Genomic DNA, 18,660 nt, shown 5'->3' on the forward strand with positions numbered 1-18,660 from the left:
TCAAGCGTATACTCGACAAAGGCCGAGGGGTATGATCCAGAGAAGCCCGAAGTATGTAGCCTAACACTAATGAACAACGCCCCAAAATTACAAGGAAACTATATAAACGGATAAATCGCTGAATTACAGAACGCTAAAGGCGTATTGTACAGCCGCACTGTATTTTGGTCAGTATAAAATTGTGTGTAAGATGAGGAAGAAACGTACCCAAGAGCCAGAGTAGCACTAATACCAATCAATGCTCGTGTCTTTACACGTTCCTTCTTCAATTCAACTTCTACTTTGGCTTTCTTGGCTGGCGCTGGGAGAAGAAGTCCGTCTTCTTTGTCCTCGTCGTCTTCCTCGACTTCCTCGGCCTTTCGCTTTGACTTCTTTGGCAAGCTCTCAGCATCCTCAATCTGATGCTGGCCCTTTACGGCTGCTTCAACCATCTCCTTGGCTTTTGCAATCATAGCCTCGGTGTCCTCAGGCAAAGGCATGTCTGCGAAACCAGCAGGCATTTCAACCTCGACGTGTGTGTGCGTAGTCTCAACATCGCCGTTAACCTGAACTTCCGTGTCGACGTTGACACGAACGACAGGCTCTTCTTTCGCTTCTGCTTCCGACTCTTCCTGAATAGATTCCGGAGTCTTTTCCATTGACGCAGAGTTTCTAGCTTCAGATGCCTCGTGGGTAGCATTGAGCGAATTTTGGAGGTTCTTGCTCGCGAGCTTGGCAGATGGTTCAGCCGAACCCTCCTTTTTCGACTTTCTTGATCTGGTAGTGCCTGTAGCCTTCTTTGGCGAAGCAATCTTGCTTGGAGATGCCGATCGGCGAGGACGGCCACGACTGGGTGTGGGTGCCGTCAGATTATCCTGTGGAAGAAGCGCATAGTTGGGAGGTGCACTAATTGGCTTTGGGGATCCATCTTTCGTAGGATTCACCTCGATTGGTGCATTGTCCAGTAGAGCCTTGATCCAAGGAACAATCTGGTATTCTTCGGCCAGTTGTAAGGCAGATTGCGGAGGAATCCAAACATTACCGGCGGTCTCATCGGTACTGGTCGTCTCGAGGCTTTTGATATATTTGCGCTCCGCTTCCTCCTCTAGCACTTCTGCATATGGAAATGTAGCTTTAAACATGCCAGTCGCGCTAATGTAACCATCACTGCTTCGGCGCATCAAGAAGTATGAGAGCGGAGTGGGGTGGTGAGGGAATATGCCAGACGTGATATTCTTTGGAAGAGGAGCTCGTAGGTGCGCATAATCAAATGTACCCAGATTCTTCGGCTTCGTAGAATTCGATGTACCGACTTGTCCAGCCTTTACGGCAAGATCTGTCTGACCGAGCCGGCGGCGCGAAACGAGGGACTCATCTGTCGAGGTTAGCGGGTACAAGGCGCGCAAAGCGTCGGGCTCGTCTTACACGGTGGTGTCTCTTCGGTCATCAGGGGATTGAACCTGGCCGGGAGACTACGGTTAGGCGCCATTGCTAATGTCGCAAGAGTTGTGCGTCTGAGTAGTGTTCGAAGAAAGCGATTCGATTCCTAAGCAAGTCTACCAACAACGGAAATAATAGCGCGCTCCTGAGATCTATCACTTATCAGAATCAGAACGTGAATAATGCGAAGACTTTAATAAAGCGCGTAGCTGATAGTATCGACGACTGCTGCCGCATAATCGTGAACGTACCGGTATGACAAGATGAATGCGACAAGGTCGATGGATTTGCGACTCGATTTTTCGCGGGCGCAACGTTGTCTTATCGATTTGACTGGACCACGACACCCGGAACCCAGAAAAGATAGACTGCGATGCCGGCACGACCCGAACAAGGTAGGCGATAGCAATGAAATCGCAGGGCGAATAATGCGCAAATATGTTTTGGATGCAGAAATGAAGATTATCACCAAAGCTCGAGGTGTTCTCCGGAGAACGAGGATGGTCCCGTACGCGCTAAATCAAAGCTCAGGTTAAAAGGTGGCTGGGCTGGGGTACCGAGAGATGATGCTCAAGAGTGGGCCGCCATCATACAAATCTCCAGTTTTGAATGGGGGAAAGTTGTCATTAATACTCAAGATTGTCAAAATAGAAATGTTCTTATTAACAATTATTAAAAGGCTCTCTAAAACACTTATAGTTCATTAACGGTTTTTACTAAAAAGTCCCGAAATGAAAAATGCCCCTAACTCACGTGACGTGGATTCCATTTCGGGATTTCAGGGGGTCCAAAATAGGATAAACGACGCTTTTGAAATCTTCCGAGCGAACTTAAAATGGACGAAAAAATTACACTCCAGCAGGATTCATACACTTTTGAAGAACCTATGGTATATGTGTTCTTGTATCGCTCCGCTTCGAACAAGTCATTCGCGGGACCTCGCATGTATCATTGTGGGCACCTCCCTGTCTTTTGGTGCCAAGATCCGGATTGCTGGTGAGCTGGTGGAGAATTTGTTGGTCAGTGCCAGCTCATGGCGTACCGTGAATCTTCTATTACACCGCAACTAGCTCATATGAAGCTTAATTCTATCACACAGATATAATACACTTTACAGACTACACAAAGAATTGTACAAGTTAGGTAGGAACTCTGCCACCCAACCACTATTTATACCTTCTTGATCCCTTATCTGCTTTCTTTAAAGCTTGCTTGAGGGCTTTCTCGTCTTCCGTCTCTGCTTGTGACCTTCCAGTTACTCTTCTCGTGGTCGGCTTGGCCGAACCCAGTAGATGCTCGAACTTATCTCTCTCTTCCTCATCCTTGTTGATCTTCCCATCTTCTAGTTGTGCAGACGGCGGCTGATTCATATAAGCTGATTTCATGGACGCGAACAAGAAAGAATTAGGCATGTCGAGTTTCGTCTCGTACGCAGAGCCCCCGTCACTTGGTTGCTTCTCGACGAACAGACCAGACTGAGTTACGCAGCCAAAATGACCTGCTCGAAGTCTGATGTAGTCTGTGTCATCATCTTGTGCGTCTCCTGGAATGTCATCAATCGTGCTTGCACATGTTCCGACCACAACGTTTCGAGCTGTTGGATCGAAGTCCTTAATCCTCTTTGGCTCTGTTTTGTCGGGTACCGATGACCAGGAACTTCTCCCGAAGAATCGAATGAACGAACCAGGTTTTGCAATGTTTCCCAGAGCCGACATTTGTTGCTCCTCTACGGAAGTGCCCATAAACTCAGAAGAAATGTCTTCGGTTTGTGTATACGTTGACTGTGGATCGAGTGATAAAAGACCTTGTTTCGCACCCCATCCTCCTCCTCCACTTACTATCGACTGTTAGCCAAGCTTCTCTGTTTATTCCCAGATATGGTTGAGCGCTTACAAACTTTACAGAACTTGGCCCCTCTTCTCACCCAATATCCTACATAATCCAAAAGGGCAGTATTTGGAGAGCCATATATCCCTTTACCTTTCGTCGCCTCTTCGTAGACGCTCAACATGGAAATATTCATGTTTGCATTGGTACGGCTGTGGACCTCGTCGGGTACTATGAGAGCCCATATTCCTGGCCTTGTATCTTGTTGATTATTGGGGCTCAGAGTCTTGAGGTGCTGATCAACAGCAGCCTCAAGCTCACGAGACGCGGGCCCAGGTGTGAATGGCTCAAAATTTAGCTGACGGACTATGTTTCCCATTCCGCTTGCAATAGTCCTTACTGGCGTCATAGGTACTGCAGGAATGCACGTCATGGGATATTTGGTGTCCATATTATCGAAGGCATTGATAAGTTGAGTAGCCTTTCGAAGAGTTTTGACTTTCTTAGGCATACCGGTAAAGTTCTCGACTTCAGAGGGAGAGGGCCACGTCCATCTTGATACTTGGAGGGTTGAGCGGACACCATTGATGAACAGAGTATTGGCTAAGGGCAAGGTGATTTTGGTATTAAAATCACCACGCCCAGAAAAGACAAGGGTTGACATGATGTCCGGGTGACCCGTCGATGGAGTTTCTTCATCCCAGAGTCCTGGTAATAGTTCATCTTGTACACCATGAATGAAAGACAACCCTTCTGGGGTTTTGGATAAAGCTTTAGCATCCTGAATATGCTCAATACTAGTTGTCAAACCATCAACACAGGCACAGACGACATCGATGTCATCACAAGCGGTTTTCACATTTTTCGGAGGTCTTGTGATACTCTGGAGGATCTTTATGATGAATGCGTCGTCTTCAAGCCATGGAGCAAATTTTGGAGTTGCCAAAATCACTATTGCGAGACGTTGGTCTTCCACGTTTCCGAGCCTCTCTGCTGTAGGTCTGAACGATTTCTTCAGATGTTTCGGAATTAAGTTCTGGGTCTAGATCTTTGTTAGAAAAGAACTCAAATGAATCATATCATCGGATTACGTTTTCGCTATTTGATTTGAGCGTAATTGTTGCCGCGTGGTAAGGAAAGTCATGTTTCGATCCATATCGATTAGAATAAGATCGAGGCACATGATGTGGAAGAAATCGTGGTCTGAGGCGTGGTGTTTGACCTCTAATCAAAGGACCAACTCGACATATTGGCGGCCGGACTACCATCTTAAAGGGACGACAGTGGACTCGCCCCAAAGAGAGCCCTCTTGTAAATAAATGACTTGGTTGAGTGTTTGATGGCGGAAGTTCTAGGATCCAAGGTAAAGAATGGCATAGTGGTCCGAGCGTTACACATTACTCAGGACAATTTATTGCTTCACTGGATACGAACTTACAGACTACGACCACGTCAAGGCATGGTGGGCTCTGGCTTAAACATTCAATAATGAGAGCAAACGCTGTATTGACTTGCATAACAAATCGACGGCTGTTTTGTTCGTACATTTCGAAACTTGATTAATCAAAAAAAGGGGGGATATCTATACTATCTAAAAACACTATACCTCCCGGCGCTCGCCCCAAAAGAAAAGAAAAACAAAAGAATATACATCACAACACTTACTACTCTACCCGTTTTCCTACTCTCTGACGCGTAGTAGGTTTTCCTACTCTCTGACGTCTAGCAGGTCATCAGCGTGATTATGGTCCCATAAGTTCTGCTCGTGGACAGATACTCATGGAGTTCTAACCATAACCATCACTCGGGGGAGCTGGTTGGATAGGCTGTTCTTATTGGTGTAAAAAGGGTTTGATTTGATATTTAAATGATGGTCTTGGATTGGGTTAGGGCTGGGAGGGCCGAGGGGGAATGGGGTTGTGGTGAATGGAAACGGGGGTATGGGGTGAATGTCGAATGTGGTGTTAAATTTGAGTGGTGATGAGGTGGTCGATTTCCCTGGGTTGGAAATAGAAGCGGCTGAAGGACTGTTAAGCTAAGTGTGAAGCTAAGTTACACCAAAGGAAGTAGAATTTCCCGTAACCTTCTCAATCCTTTACATGGATAAGTGCAATACATATCACAAGCCCATATAGCTAGCCAGCTTTGCTACATATAATAGAACTTCCAGTAATTGTTGATTTAGTACTATTTGTAATCAAGTAACGTATAAAATGTAAAGAGCGTTGCTAAGAAAGTTGGAGAAGTATACCAACCACGTCTACGCACGTAGAATCCTCGCCCCCTAGACCATCTCTAAGGATCCGATACTTCTCCTGGTCCAGTGTTGAGTTTGATATATAAGAAATAGAATACCGAAAAACGTCCGTCGAGAAGAACATATGCTCTGCCTTCAATATATGCTAACCAGCAACCCGCAGAACCCACCATAGTCAGTCCACGGCCCTCAAGCCAGAGAAAACTTTGGCAACCTCACAGCTTCCGATCGATTGTCCAATCTTAAGCCTCGAATTGTCTTCCACCACGAGCCTCATGTTTGGATAATGGCCAAGTGCCGAGTTTCTGTCTCCATCCAATGAAGCCGTGTCTGTTGGCAACCGGCAAGCAATCCACCATGCCACGAACGTTGGGTGTTTGGACAATGTGCATTTCCATCATCTCTCTCGTCAAGACTGCCATGCCCATTGTGGGGGACGCGGTAGCAATTCGCTCATATCGTAGACTAATAGGTGACCATGATTCTTCAAGCCAGGAAGTGGTGAGTGCCGGGATCGAGCGAAGTTGTGTCATAAGGTTGCTGTGGACGGAAGTGTCGATAGAGCTGTACAATGTGTTAGATACATTCAGTCCGGACTGGGTTGAGGAGGCTTCGTACAGTGAGATGGAAGAGTCCGAGCTGTGAGAACCTCTTCTAGCAATTTGAGACATGGCGAGTCGGGTTCTTGAGTTGGGTAGGAAGCTTTAGAGCTGACGGGTATGTTTGTTCGCGAATGCCAGCTGAATGATATAAATCTCTTCTCCGAAGCGGCTGTAGGCCTGTTGTCAGTGCTGTGGTATTGGGTAAGCTACGAGATCAAAGCAGCCATGGCCGGATAGCAATTCTTATATCAACACGTCTGGCATCGCGGGGACCCTAGCAGCATCTGGCCAACCTCGATATGCAGGAGGCAGCCCGGCTATGATGTCGGTGTCTTCCCCATGGTGCTGTATCTACAGGTTGGGAGCCGCGAAGCTTGTCACAGAGGGGGGGCTGTTGTGTTGGATGTGCTCAGCCTCACAGTAAGCGCTCCTCACCTGATGAAGAGGACTGCTGGTCTGGAAACCGCAAATGAAGCAAAAAAAGGTACCATTCGCAATTCATTGTGGGTAGATCCACGGGTCCGGCTGCAGTTCGTGATATGCAGATGTGATGCGGGAGATTATCATTGTGATGTTCGGATTGCTTGTCGTTGTTGATCATGAAGAGCTCCAAGTTTGGCGACTCGAAACGCTGAACGACAACGATGTCCGCTAAAGAACCACCACTGCCTCTACCAATAGGAATCCCCGAATGGTGCTTGCTCCCCTCACCAGCCACACTCTCGACATTGACGAGCACCACAACCTCATTTCTCTATTCTGTAAGTTCTGTAAGACGAATTGGGATATCATACTAGTGGTTTCCTATCGAACCTTTACAGTACTTGCCTTCCTCAATACGACATCCTGAGATCATCGTGCTGTCGGAGATCATGCATTCCATACCGCAAGGCTTTCTCTTGTGATTGCTGAGCAGGCAATTCAGCAACTTCTGCTTTCGATATGACCAGTCTTCTACTCTCTGGGTTAACCATAAGCGAATGAGGGCTAACAGAGACCGAATAGTTAATCATCTTAACACTCTCTACGTTTGGTGTCTCACAATGGGTACAGGGTAGTCCCCCTTGCCAGTCTGAAGACTTCGGGCCACCAACATATGCTGGCTTGACCCTCGACGACCTGTTGCTAAGTTTCGACATGACCTGCACTTCGACTTGCCAACTATCACATCTACATCGGCTCTACTGCCGTATGAGTGATACGGATCCTTTCGTATCGTCGTGGCCTTTTTTGACACTAAGATTTGGAGTCGCTCCGCCGATAGATTCCTGTGACCCCCAACTGTCTCCAGCCAGAGATGCTTGCACCGAACTTCTTGAGACACCACAGCCTCGTCGCGGAAAGGCCAGAGAAGTGAATGACTCTCACAGCTAAGCGTGATCTTCTGATTCTCCTGGTATACCATTCCGGCATATCTTGTGTCACAATAGACCTGTCTTCACAGAACGATCTGCTGCGGTTGGTATTGAACTGGGGCCAGTTTGCGGTTTTACTGTTCCGGATTCTTGGTTATGAAAAACGGATGCTGCCATGTGGCTTTGAAGAGTTTTCTGGCCTATCGGGGAGCTTTATTTTTTGAAGATGGTCAACGGTAAGGTCGTGGGGGGCAGCAAAGCAGCCTCACCAGCAAGCAGGGTTGGGTAGCATGAAACATTATTCTGCTTGAGATTACAGCCAATACTGTAAAGGACTTCTCCGTACGATATCACCTCTAACCGCCGGAGTGATTTTCTCTTGTCTCGTGTCTGAGCGACTATGATGCAGTTGCCTTTCTTACTGCTGCTCTGAAGTAACCCTTCAAGGTGCTGATACGCCTCTGCTGGGCTGACCTGGGATCAGAATTTTCTGAAGTGTCTGACAAAACATTCTGGTAGTGAGCTACCTGGGTTGTGAAGGAGTTCCTCGTCTCGGCGTCTTCTCACCTAGCGAAGGAGCACATACGAGCAACTCTAGCCAAGAGGTGAGAAAAGCTAATGACTAGAAAATTTATGCTTTTACAATGAGCCTAAGTTACTCCCCTAGGCCTGGCCCAAATTTCAATGGCGTTAGCTAACGCAACGTGATAGTGACAAAACGTTTCTTGTCTCGGATATGCGGCCACGGACGACCCGCGGGCGCCTCTATGTCAAATGACTATGGCCGTTAAGAGCTTGATTGAGGCGAGAAGAACCTGAAGACTCGAGACCTGCAAACAGGCAGCAGCCAACATCAATCAGATTTATCTCTCCGCGTCAAACAAGGCACCCGCTAGGCTCAACCATAAGACAGCTCATGGACAGGCTTGGATGACTCTTGAACTTAGACCTCGAGAGACCACCTCAAAGAGCCACAAGCTCCGATCGGAGAACTTGAGTTTCAACCGGCAGTCATCCGCAGATAAGCAGTTCTTGAGCTTGCCGCCTGTCGTCGACCCGTCAGTGCTTTATATCCATGCTTTAGGCGAGGGGAGGGCAACCTCTAGAGGGTTCGCTCTGTAACATTGAGGATGTGATCCTCAGGACACATCTAAATCTATACGGTCATTCACCAGGAAAATTATTCATCAAAAATGGCGTACTATATCGATCGTTCGATTATATAGATATTCCAAGCATCATCTTTATCTCCGAAGTCTATATTCTATGCTTTCATCAGTTTGTGGATCCGCACCTCTCTCGTCTCTCCGTTGTAACCCACGCAACCCAAAGGAGAGTGCCATATACCACACTGTTTGACATGCCATGCGAGAATCCACAGCCCAACTATTCAACTCGAGGATTAGCTTCCTACACAACACCAACACCTCCACCGAAACAGAAACCTCTCAACCTCCGCAAAAGTCACCCCCTCCGTCAGATCCACTCGACACACAGATGCGAGAGTTCGTAATCTGATCATGCAACTCTGGTAAGAGCTTCTCACTCCTCACATCCGAAATCCTAACCCACCCCCTCAACACCTCCACCCAACCCCAATCCTCTCACTCCCCGGCCCAAACCTCGCATCCCTCTCGCCACACCAGCCCCTCTGTCCCCCTTCCCCAAACCCCCTCCTCTCCTCCACCCACCCCACACTCCCATTATTCCTACACTCCACACAACAATAGTCACCGGTGTACAACACATTTATATTCCAAGGGTTTGGGAGACAGGCTGGGGGGACATCGAAGGGGAGGCCGGGACGGGCGCGCTCGACGGGGTTGTTGATGCGTTGGAGTTGGGCGAAGAGGGCGTAGCAGGAGGGGCCGGCTAGGAGGGTGGTGTGGCCGCAGAGGGGGGTGGTGAGGTAGTATTTACACATTTTTGGGTGTGGAGGTGAATGTGGATGTGGAGAAATTGTGTGGGAGAGAGGTTGTAGATGTTGGATGGAGGGTTTGGATGGGGAAAGGTGTTATGAGTTGAAGATTTTTGGTTTGAGGGACTGGGTGTGATGTATTTGGTGAATAGGTAAGTGAATTATGATGATTTAACACATATGTAGTAGAAGTAAAAAGTACAGATGGAAGAAGCCAGTTCAGCCAGTATTGAAGACAGAAAGCTCGAAACCTCTCACACGAGAAGTCTATGAGAAGACTCGCCAGATTGAAATACGCTCTTTCACGTTCCATTTCAACGACAATCCAAAGTCTGATGTGTTGTGACTTTTTGGCACACAGTCCAACGCATACAGTGGATGTAGTTGCCGTCATGTCAATCAAGCATTCTGCTGAGAATCTCAGAAACTGGTGATACCTCGACATTGCTAGAGTTGATTGCAAAAAGGTAAACTGAGAAGCGTAGCAAAGTCAAGCAGACTTGAAACACGAGAGTCATAATGACAATATCAAAACCAAACAAACTACTCTCCGGATTGAGAACAGCTGGCAAAAAAATATGTTTTAGACTAGATAAATTTGGACACAGTGTGAAAAGGATTGGGCGAGCAAGCAAATTAAGACTCACAAAAGGTTTGATACGCAAACGAAATCTATTGTACTGCGTAACTCTCGGAACGACCGTTTGACACGCCCAAACTCTGCAACAAATCTATCCGTTTCGGTGTAACTAAGTGATAAGCGAGAATAGCAAAGGGTATTGTTAAGCAATGAGAAAAACGCCCATGAAATGCGATCCGTGTACCGTCTTCCCTCTAGAGTTCATCGTCTATACCATCGGGCATGCTATGCATCTCTACTAATGGCCGTATAGTTTCTTCTGTCGATGCGGATTTGGCCTTCTCTTTCTCGTTTAGCTCTTTGGTGATGGCGTCTACGTTTAGGTCTAGGTAATCGCGGAGGAATTTGCCGACTTCTGTATTTTCGTGGTTTCCATTCAACCTCTCCGAACCTGCTGTTCCATAGATATTTACGTCGACTGCAGAATGCCCGTGAGTGCTCCAGCCTATCTGAGCACGACGACTAATCATACTAGCGAAAGAATATGAGTTGGGAGCGGCGATGATGGTTTTTATCTCGGCGTCTGTAGCATCTTTGATACCTAAGCCCTTCTTGACGAGTTCTTTTCGAATGAAACTCTCAACATTCTTGCTTCCAGCTGCCACATATGAAGCTAGTCGACGCGCAGAATGCTCGGCAGTACTGGAGACATTGTTCAACACCTCTGGATACCACAAGTATTCGGGGTACGTTGGATCCAATTCTAGCACGAATTAGCCTATTTGACATATACTCGGAGCCTTCAGAAAATATGAAGAGGGACATGTTGTAGTCGAACCAACATGTGAAAAAAAAAATACTTACGTCTAGCAATAGAGAGCCCACCAGTCTCGTGATCACTAGTTGAAACAAGTACACTCTCGGTCTTTGACCGATCTAGAAATTCGAGCACACTAGCGAATGCTTTGTCGTAAGCTAAAACCTCATTTACTTGAGCAGCAGGATCGTTTCCATGGCCAGCATGGTCTATCCGGCTTCCTTCAATCATGAGAAAGAAACCCTTATCGCTGTCCTGCGTAGCAGCTTCTAATGCATTTAAAGCAGTTCGTGCCATCTCGTCTAAAGAAGGATAAATATCATTCATATTTCGGCGATCAAGCTTTGAATGGTTAGCACAGACATGTTTCAGTATACAATGACATACCTCGTATGGGAAGTTGTAGCGTGCAAAAAGCCCCAATAGTGGAAGTTTGACAGCGCTTCCCGACCTGATCCCATCAAAATCTTTCCTGTTATCAATATAGTTCCACCCGTACTTTTCCCGTGCGAGTTTCGTAATATCTCTGCCATCCCCTCTGCAGCTCTCAGAAGTTGTGTTTGGCAAGAAATGACATCGACCTCCGCCAAAGATAAGGTCCACCATTCGACCAAGAGGATGTTCTCCGACTTCCTGTTGAGCAATTAAGTCCTCCTCGGCGCGCGTATCCACGTGTGATGCAAAGCAAGCCGGCGTGGCATCTGTAATCGACGTTGTCACAACCAATCCCGTCATATAGCCTGCCCTCTTCGCGGCTTCAAGCACAGTACCGCAACTGCTATGATCTGGTAGTTTTGAGATAGCTCCATTGTAGCTTTTCATTCCGCAGGAGAATGCTGTAGCCCCAGCAGCAGAATCAGTGACCAGGCTGTTACTGGATCTTGTTCGCGATGAGCCGATGAAGTGTTGATCGAGGACGAGTACATCGTCAATGGGTAGACCGCCTTGCCTACTATCAGTAGATATCCATGAACTAGTAGAAGTACATACTCTGAAATTGGCGAAAGCTGCGAGTCATGGAAAGGCTTGCTGGACCCATTCCATCACTAACCATGAAGATAAGGTTCTTCTTGCCCTTGGGCGATGTTTTCTTTCCATCTCCACTAGAGCCCTGGTGTTGCGAGTAGACGGCGAGGACAATAACTGCAGCCGTAGCGATTAATGCCCACGCAAACAAGCCAATTTCACGCCAGAATCTTGACTTCTGCTGAGGGCTGGAATTGTCTTTCCGTTGGTTTCCCAGAAGCGCTGTATCTTCTGCGGCAGCACGCTCTTCAGAGTGACTCGAGGAGCTTCGTCGATCAGACGCAAAGAGAGGTGGATTTGGAGACATCGTTGAGTGATGATAAGGGTATTCTGAGAGATCCGAACTGTGTTCAAGCATAGAACTCCGTATACATGATTCAAATTCAAGTCATGGTGTTGTTCACGAGCCAGTCTTTGGTCACAAGATGTAATATGAATGAACTCACTAGGCACACGAGGCTTCCAAGGTTGAGCAAGGCGGAGAAGTCAGCCACACGCTCGGGACATTATCAACGAATCACATTCCGGACAAAGAAAGTATATAACAGCCTTGCATGCCAACTACTTAATTTCAGTACCAACTGATATCTCTTTCATGCCCGATTACTTGGCTCAGTCTTCCTGATGGTAAGGTTAATTGTCTTGGAGTCAAGAGGAAATCGGGAGCCGGGGAAGGCTGGCGATAATTGTCCCAATGCGAAAATAATAAACCTGTTCTCATCGAAAACCATAATAGTGGTGTTTTATTTAATCGCGTTAATCAGACGAAGTTACTTGAAGTGCGCATATCTATTCCGCAGGTTCGTTGTGTCAAATACCGTCATGTACATCGTTCTCCCTGCTGGATGCTTCGTTCTTTGAATGCTGTAGGATTTCGAGAGAATATTTGAGGACTACAAGGGTATAGCGGATCTAATATATGGATTGTATCGCGGCGAAATCACAGACCATCGTGATTAATTCCGCAGATATCCCTCATGATTTTTCGTAAAGCCCTGATGTAGATACAGCGATCCTGCTACCATGCAAGCCCATCCAGTCGAACACCGAAAACAACCCAATCGAAGAATTCTTAACGTTTCTTGGTTTGCTGAGCCTCCTTAAGCACCTTCTTGACAATCTTCTGCTCCTCAATCAAAAATGCACGAACAATACGATCCCGGACACAGTTGGCACATCTTGATCCTCCGTATGCGCGCTGAACAGTCTTCTTTGGTCGGGAGATACCGGCGTACTCGCGGGGTCTAAGAGCTGGGATCTGAAGAGATATAGGTTAGCTGGTAGTTCCAAGCAGAGCACTTCGTTTGCGATAAGTCGGCTCGAGTTTCGGTTTCTTTCCGACCGTAAAGGGTATTCGAATGTATTGGCGACGGCTGGTTGCGATCGTGCTGTCGACTCTTCCAAACAGGTTCTTCATCGTCTCCCATGAAGTCGTTGTATCGATCGAGAGGTTCCGTGCCATTCAACATGAGGATGAGAAGTGTGACTTACTCCACTGAGTGGTGCCTTGCAATCTCCGCCTGTTTGTGGGTTAGACATAGCCGTATAGGATGTGGAACGTAGGAACATACACTTTGGCTTGGATCCAGCTTTCTTGATGTGAAGGAGTGTGAGTTTACCTCCTGGTGTGCGGAGGACTCGGGTCTTGTTGCTCGAGGTGTTGTATCTGTACAGAGGGGTGTTAGTACTCGTCCAGCCCATGAAGAAATAATTCGACGAAAACGCCGCCTCCAAGCTCTGTATTTTTCTGCTTGGAAATTGGTGACAAGGTGCGTTCAGTTGGCACTTACGGGTTGCGGCGACGGTACTTGAGGCGTGAGTCTCCCATTTTTGCGTTTGTCGTGAGTTGTCGATAAACTTCGTCGTGATGATTGACCCCGTTCAAGATCGCGAAAAGAGGAATTGATTGTGCGATTAGTTAAGCGCCAAGAGTTCTTCCCTAGGGCTACACGTGATGGTGGCCAGACCCCTGTTTGCTTGATGCTCGCTTAATCCTTCATCTTTGACCTTTCTCACTCCCCCTCCTCACAAAACTTTATAGTGATGTAAGTCTAGGGGTGCAATCCATATTTCTGGTGATGGTACAAGTCTTGAATGTCTTGCCAGAGCAGCATTAGATGCCATGTCATATTCTAAACATTCGAGCTCGTCACTCGTTGGATCTTCACAGCGTCTTCAGCTATTCGCCGCTACTTGCGATCACATCTAGTATCAAGAAGTATAAAAAGGCATACATTGTCTTTCATGTCAGGTACAACTACCCTAGAAAATAGATGTTTCAATATATTTTATACGCTCTCAGATCACCACTACCTAGATTTTGATACTTCCCCCTTCATCTTTTGGCTTCCCAGCCAACTGAATCATACCCACAACCCACGCCGGCCACCACACGCACCAAACCACAACTTGAGTATTCATCCCCCAGACATCCCATCCGAAAGCCGCCTCTTTCAAGACCTCACCAATTCCCAGATTCCAGTAGGTAGTTCCAGCCAGAAACACGGTTGTAGGCGCGAGCAAACTGAGTAGGCCAATAAAGAATACTGTGGTGATTGGTCGACCGGGATAGGAGCGGATGTACGTCAGAGGAGCTGAGAGAAGTCCTACGAGGAAGGCGAGGGAGAAGTTCAGGGTTGCTAATGTTGAGAGAAACATGCCGAGGAAGAGGAGAGAGAAAGCTTTGATCAGTTGGTATTGTTGACTTGTTGGAGCGAAAGAGCGAGTTAAGACCGTGGATGCCAAAAATGGGAAGACGAAATTCATAACGGCGAAGATGAAGAAGACTGCTGGTAGCATCTAAATGGGATAGTTAGTATTGTTCTGATTTCATCGTGTACTGAAACCTACAATTTCTGGAGTATGGTTGAACAAGTACAAAGGTAGAACTCCCAAGAAATGCGAGCCGACAACCACAGCTAGCGGTAGAAAGAAGTCACGCTCTTTTTCTTCAGCGAAAATCTCTGGAACAAGAGCCTTAGCATCTCCTTCCTGGACCAACATCAATGGAGCGGATTTCTCCCCTGTCGCTGAAGCTACCTTGCCAGCCGTCGCTGGTGGAGACGCACTCTTTACCCAGAGGAAAATTGCCATTATGGTGAAATTGATGGCAACTAGCATAGCGCTGGGTAAATATGTGCCAATACTGACGAATCGACTGGACTGCATTAGCAGGTAGAAGAAGAAACTTTGATGTAGATGCTCGAGCAGATTGTTCAAACTTCGAAACGTGCTTTCTATCACTCTTCCCATGGCCATTTCGTCTTGCCAACCCTCCCCGTAAGGTTGTAGGGTGATTGCATCGACGTGGTAGGGAATGAAACTGCTGTGAGGGCCAGAAGCATGACCGAGTCCCTGATTCAGCATTCCCCTTAACATAGTAGTCAACCGATCTTTGTAGGTATCGGTATGCCGCCACATCTTCTGTAAGGAGGCTCCAATTCCCATTTGGCCACTAGCGATGGCAACTACGGTGTTTAGAAGATCGAGGTTGGGTAGCTGTCCGTTAATACCATCATAGACGATATGAATAGACTCGAATCTGTGGTCAAATGGGTAGTCGATGACAACGGCACCCTGAAGAGCACCACTTTTCACCGGCAGAGATTGTATCCCCTTCTGATGCGTATCATGGTAAGCATCTACCCAAGCCTGAGGCCCAGCCCTGCTATCCGCCGTTATTAAAAAAATTATGTCTTTAGACCATAACGACCATCCTGAACAATATTAGTATCAACCTCTCCTTCATAGTACCCAGAGCAACGTACTCTTGAAATATCTTGCCAGAGTGAGCACAAGGGCAACACCACTCTTATTCAATTCTCCTTCAACATTTGTCCAGGCGCCAACAAGCACGATAGCTTCTTCTGCATCTCCCCTGGGCGCATGAAGTATAGCATAAATGTTCTCTCCTGAATATGTTTCCCCAGCACTTTTATACTCGTACTTTTGTCTTGCGACTTTTAGGCCAGAAGCTTTGAAGAATTCCTCGAGTTTATCGTTCACCCTGCTTTCCATTAGCTCCATTCAGACCCGAATCAGTTTGGATTCTATTCCAAAGGATATGGTGCCCTGCTTAAGTCCCGAAAATGAAATAGACATACTCAGTATTCCCTTTCCCCTCCAGCGCATCTACCTCCTTCTTGTAACCCCTAAAAACATTCTGATCACTCCCAGCAAAATATGTATGGACCTGCCCGGGTAACAGTGCATTTTCCGATATGTACGTCTTTCGGGAATAGTTGTCGAGGGGAAGAACGAGGAGCCATGCTACACCGATCACAATGCATAGAAAGGACAGGTATGGGGGCACCTTGAGGAGTCGAGGATCCCGACGTAACAAAGCGCCGGAAGCTAGGAATAATCAGCAAAGGAACCATAGAGATGGAATTTGGCATACAAAGTAGTCCCGACATTTTATTTGGGATCGAAAGGAGTGTGGTCACCGCGGGGTCATTTTGGTTTGCAAAGGAGGATGTTGCATCGCGAGGTTGACGCTTGGGCGACGCGACTGGATCGGCCGACTTTCTTTGCTACCAAGTCGATCACGAATTCAAGTAATATCATCTACACAACAATGGTCTGTGCTGGTACTGGTTTAATGATTTATATAAATTTGAACTTCCTGTCGCTAATTCCAATCTTCTCTAATAGAAGTACAATTATAAATGTAGCCTTTAATCAATCAATCCGAGCCTCCTATGCTAGCTAACCCAGTCAACCGTACGCCGCCAAATGCAATGTCTTTATACAAGAGTGCACAAGGTGTAATATATATACACTCCCACTATGGACCTAACCGCTGCGTGCTTCCTTGGAGTCCCATCTCTAGGCCACCGTCGCGCGGTATTGTTATATTTGAGGTATTCGTGGTTGGAAGAACGCCGAACCTCCCGTAAGTTTTCTGGTCGACAGATACATAATGTGGCAACCTCCCAAGTAGGTTAAGCTTTCCCTCAATCCATCTGAGAGCCCATTCCGGTGGTGCAAGAAATTTCAGATATCCGAGGCCCCCTGATTCCATTAGTCCACATACTGCGCTTGAATCATGGTTAAACTTACATCCATAGCCGAAAGCGAGTCCACAAAGATGGCCCAAAAAGCTGGTGTTAGGTATTAAAACGGATGTGAAAACCACGATGATCAGTGGCGTAGTCCAAGTAGGTACTTTCACAGTTCCTATTTGGAAGGAGGGATTTGTCTTATATGTTTTTACAGCTTCCATAGCGAGTAATGTAAAAACCCATATACTGCCGAAATGTTAGTACAAAGCTTGTTTTGCATATACTATGAGTCCTCACCTGGAACCGAGTACAGTAGTGTTTAATCCAAGGAGCCCCCTTTCAATCAACGTATACAATAGTGCTGGAATTGTCGACAAAGCTACAATTCGGTCAGTATTCGATTATTCAATTCTCGAATCCCCACTCATGTAACATACGTCCAACAAAAAGCGCCAAAGTAGTAAGAGTCCCATATTCCGCCTCGAATCTCTCCAGCAAAGGCGTGAGAGCAAAAACGTTTATAAAGGTATGAAAGAATCCGTTATGTACGAGTGGGAAAGTATTCGTTCGATACACTATACAGCAATATTAGTAATAGCTCTTCTATATGGACTTTGGTAGGCACTAACTGGATGCCAACCCTATTTCTTTAGGTATTAATGCTCCCCATTGCTGCACATTCCATACAGATTGCATGCTAAGAAGCCATAACAATGTTATGATAGCAATAATCGCCCTTGTAAAAAGAGGAAGTCGGAAGACATATGAGCGCATGCGCGCGGCCGAGAACTGAGGGAGGCTTGGAGCCATTGGATAGATTTTACAGTTTCGATGCGACGGATTCGAGGAAACTGTCCTTAATTTCGTTCAGAAGTCGATGGAGGAGTGAACTTCGCTACGGTCGCGGTTTGTATTTGGTGATTACTCGTCTCTCATTCAATCCGAATTGTGTGCTGGCGCTACCATCGTTGTCTCTTCAAGATTGGAAGTTAGGAAAACATGTCGAGCTAGCAAATTCCCCAGTATCCCGTAAATGAGGCGCCGGGCAGACGCGACCTTGCTGACAAAGAACAAGGCTGACAGGCCGAGGAGGACATAAAAAAGGCCGGGAAGCCGGATAGAACTTCAAAAGATGGAAATACAGAAAATTATAACTTGGAAGTCGATAACAAATTATATTACGCTGCTTCAAGTGGCCAGCACATGGATGGTAGTGATCCAGTAGTCATGTTTGCAGCTCGCGGTCAACTGTAAGTGGCAGTGGAAATCAGATATTGACTCAACACAGTTGACGAACTGTCGTGATTATATCTACAGTTTTCAGTAAGTAATACACTTTAGGACTCCGTTCCAAATATTGACGTAACTGTAAGTAGCGACCTAGGCTACTCCTCGACGTAAGTAACCTTAGCAGTAAAAACAGTCGAAAACCGATATTTCTTCGATCAGGTTGACAAAATATCGATATTTCGTCTATGATTTTCAGTAAATGAAATGCACTCAGACTTTGTTCTACATCATTTCTTTAAAGGCATTGTTGCGAGGTTATGGCAAGTAGCATTGTTCACCGCAGCGCCGAATCATATTTCAAAATTCGGTCGGGCAAGACGTACATTTGGTCAACTCGCGGAGGACAAAATAAGCGGCAATCGAACCAGAATAGTTCTTCAGCTAAATTGTCGAAATATCGTAATTTAGTGGTTTAACTTGGAACATTATTCCTATTTCGTCAACCGTTTTAAGTAAATGAGAGTTTTTAAGGTCTGTTCGAAGTGGACTTCTTATTTAGTCTAAGATTTACGGGTAGGTGACTGCCACTTGTTTTGTCCTTCACGAGGTCATGTAACCAAAAACAA

The 18,660-nt window shown here is 46.5% G+C and overlaps 8 protein-coding genes across 8 annotated transcripts; all 8 read right to left on the reverse strand.

The window, feature by feature from the left end:
• Positions 1-123: 123 nt before the first annotated feature.
• GLAREA_01880 (DNA-binding of Mlu1-box binding protein MBP1) lies at positions 124-1,426 on the reverse strand (the record flags this gene model as incomplete). Its single annotated transcript, XM_008089096.1, has 3 exons — positions 124-157; positions 208-1,354; positions 1,405-1,426. 3 exons carry the CDS (start codon positions 1,424-1,426, stop codon positions 124-126), a joined length of 1,203 nt encoding a protein of 400 aa, XP_008087287.1.
• Positions 1,427-2,585: 1,159 nt separating this feature from the next.
• GLAREA_01881 (uncharacterized protein) lies at positions 2,586-4,514 on the reverse strand (the record flags this gene model as incomplete). The annotated part of the gene is made up of 3 exons (XM_008089097.1): positions 2,586-3,256; positions 3,313-4,288; positions 4,338-4,514. 3 exons carry the CDS (start codon positions 4,512-4,514, stop codon positions 2,586-2,588), a joined length of 1,824 nt encoding a protein of 607 aa, XP_008087288.1.
• Positions 4,515-5,745: 1,231 nt separating this feature from the next.
• Positions 5,746-7,244, reverse strand: GLAREA_01882 (uncharacterized protein; the record flags this gene model as incomplete). The annotated part of the gene is made up of 3 exons (XM_008089098.1): positions 5,746-6,067; positions 6,594-6,857; positions 6,991-7,244. The coding sequence occupies 3 exons, from the start codon at positions 7,242-7,244 to the stop codon at positions 5,746-5,748; spliced, it is 840 nt and encodes a 279-aa protein (XP_008087289.1).
• Positions 7,245-9,036: 1,792 nt separating this feature from the next.
• On the reverse strand, positions 9,037-9,384 carry GLAREA_01883 (uncharacterized protein; the record flags this gene model as incomplete). The annotated part of the gene is made up of 1 exon (XM_008089099.1): positions 9,037-9,384. The coding sequence occupies one exon, from the start codon at positions 9,382-9,384 to the stop codon at positions 9,037-9,039; it is 348 nt and encodes a 115-aa protein (XP_008087290.1).
• Positions 9,385-10,212: 828 nt separating this feature from the next.
• GLAREA_01884 (Alkaline phosphatase-like protein) lies at positions 10,213-12,108 on the reverse strand (the record flags this gene model as incomplete). The annotated part of the gene is made up of 4 exons (XM_008089100.1): positions 10,213-10,721; positions 10,823-11,117; positions 11,163-11,719; positions 11,766-12,108. The coding sequence occupies 4 exons, from the start codon at positions 12,106-12,108 to the stop codon at positions 10,213-10,215; spliced, it is 1,704 nt and encodes a 567-aa protein (XP_008087291.1).
• Positions 12,109-12,873: 765 nt separating this feature from the next.
• GLAREA_01885 (60S ribosomal protein L34) lies at positions 12,874-13,629 on the reverse strand (the record flags this gene model as incomplete). The annotated part of the gene is made up of 4 exons (XM_008089101.1): positions 12,874-13,059; positions 13,293-13,321; positions 13,373-13,467; positions 13,592-13,629. The coding sequence occupies 4 exons, from the start codon at positions 13,627-13,629 to the stop codon at positions 12,874-12,876; spliced, it is 348 nt and encodes a 115-aa protein (XP_008087292.1).
• A 485-nt stretch (positions 13,630-14,114) lies between these two features.
• On the reverse strand, positions 14,115-16,216 carry GLAREA_01886 (Zn-dependent exopeptidase; the record flags this gene model as incomplete). Its single annotated transcript, XM_008089102.1, has 5 exons — positions 14,115-14,600; positions 14,652-15,517; positions 15,569-15,807; positions 15,905-16,154; positions 16,201-16,216. 5 exons carry the CDS (start codon positions 16,214-16,216, stop codon positions 14,115-14,117), a joined length of 1,857 nt encoding a protein of 618 aa, XP_008087293.1.
• A 371-nt stretch (positions 16,217-16,587) lies between these two features.
• Positions 16,588-17,614, reverse strand: GLAREA_01887 (Rhomboid-like protein; the record flags this gene model as incomplete). The annotated part of the gene is made up of 5 exons (XM_008089103.1): positions 16,588-16,814; positions 16,863-17,050; positions 17,102-17,183; positions 17,242-17,379; positions 17,434-17,614. The coding sequence occupies 5 exons, from the start codon at positions 17,612-17,614 to the stop codon at positions 16,588-16,590; spliced, it is 816 nt and encodes a 271-aa protein (XP_008087294.1).
• Positions 17,615-18,660: the final 1,046 nt, after the last annotated feature.

This window comes from Glarea lozoyensis (assembly GCF_000409485.1).
Source record: "Glarea lozoyensis ATCC 20868 chromosome Unknown GLAREA7, whole genome shotgun sequence".
In the NCBI taxonomy this organism is placed as follows: domain Eukaryota; kingdom Fungi; phylum Ascomycota; class Leotiomycetes; order Helotiales; family Helotiaceae; genus Glarea; species Glarea lozoyensis.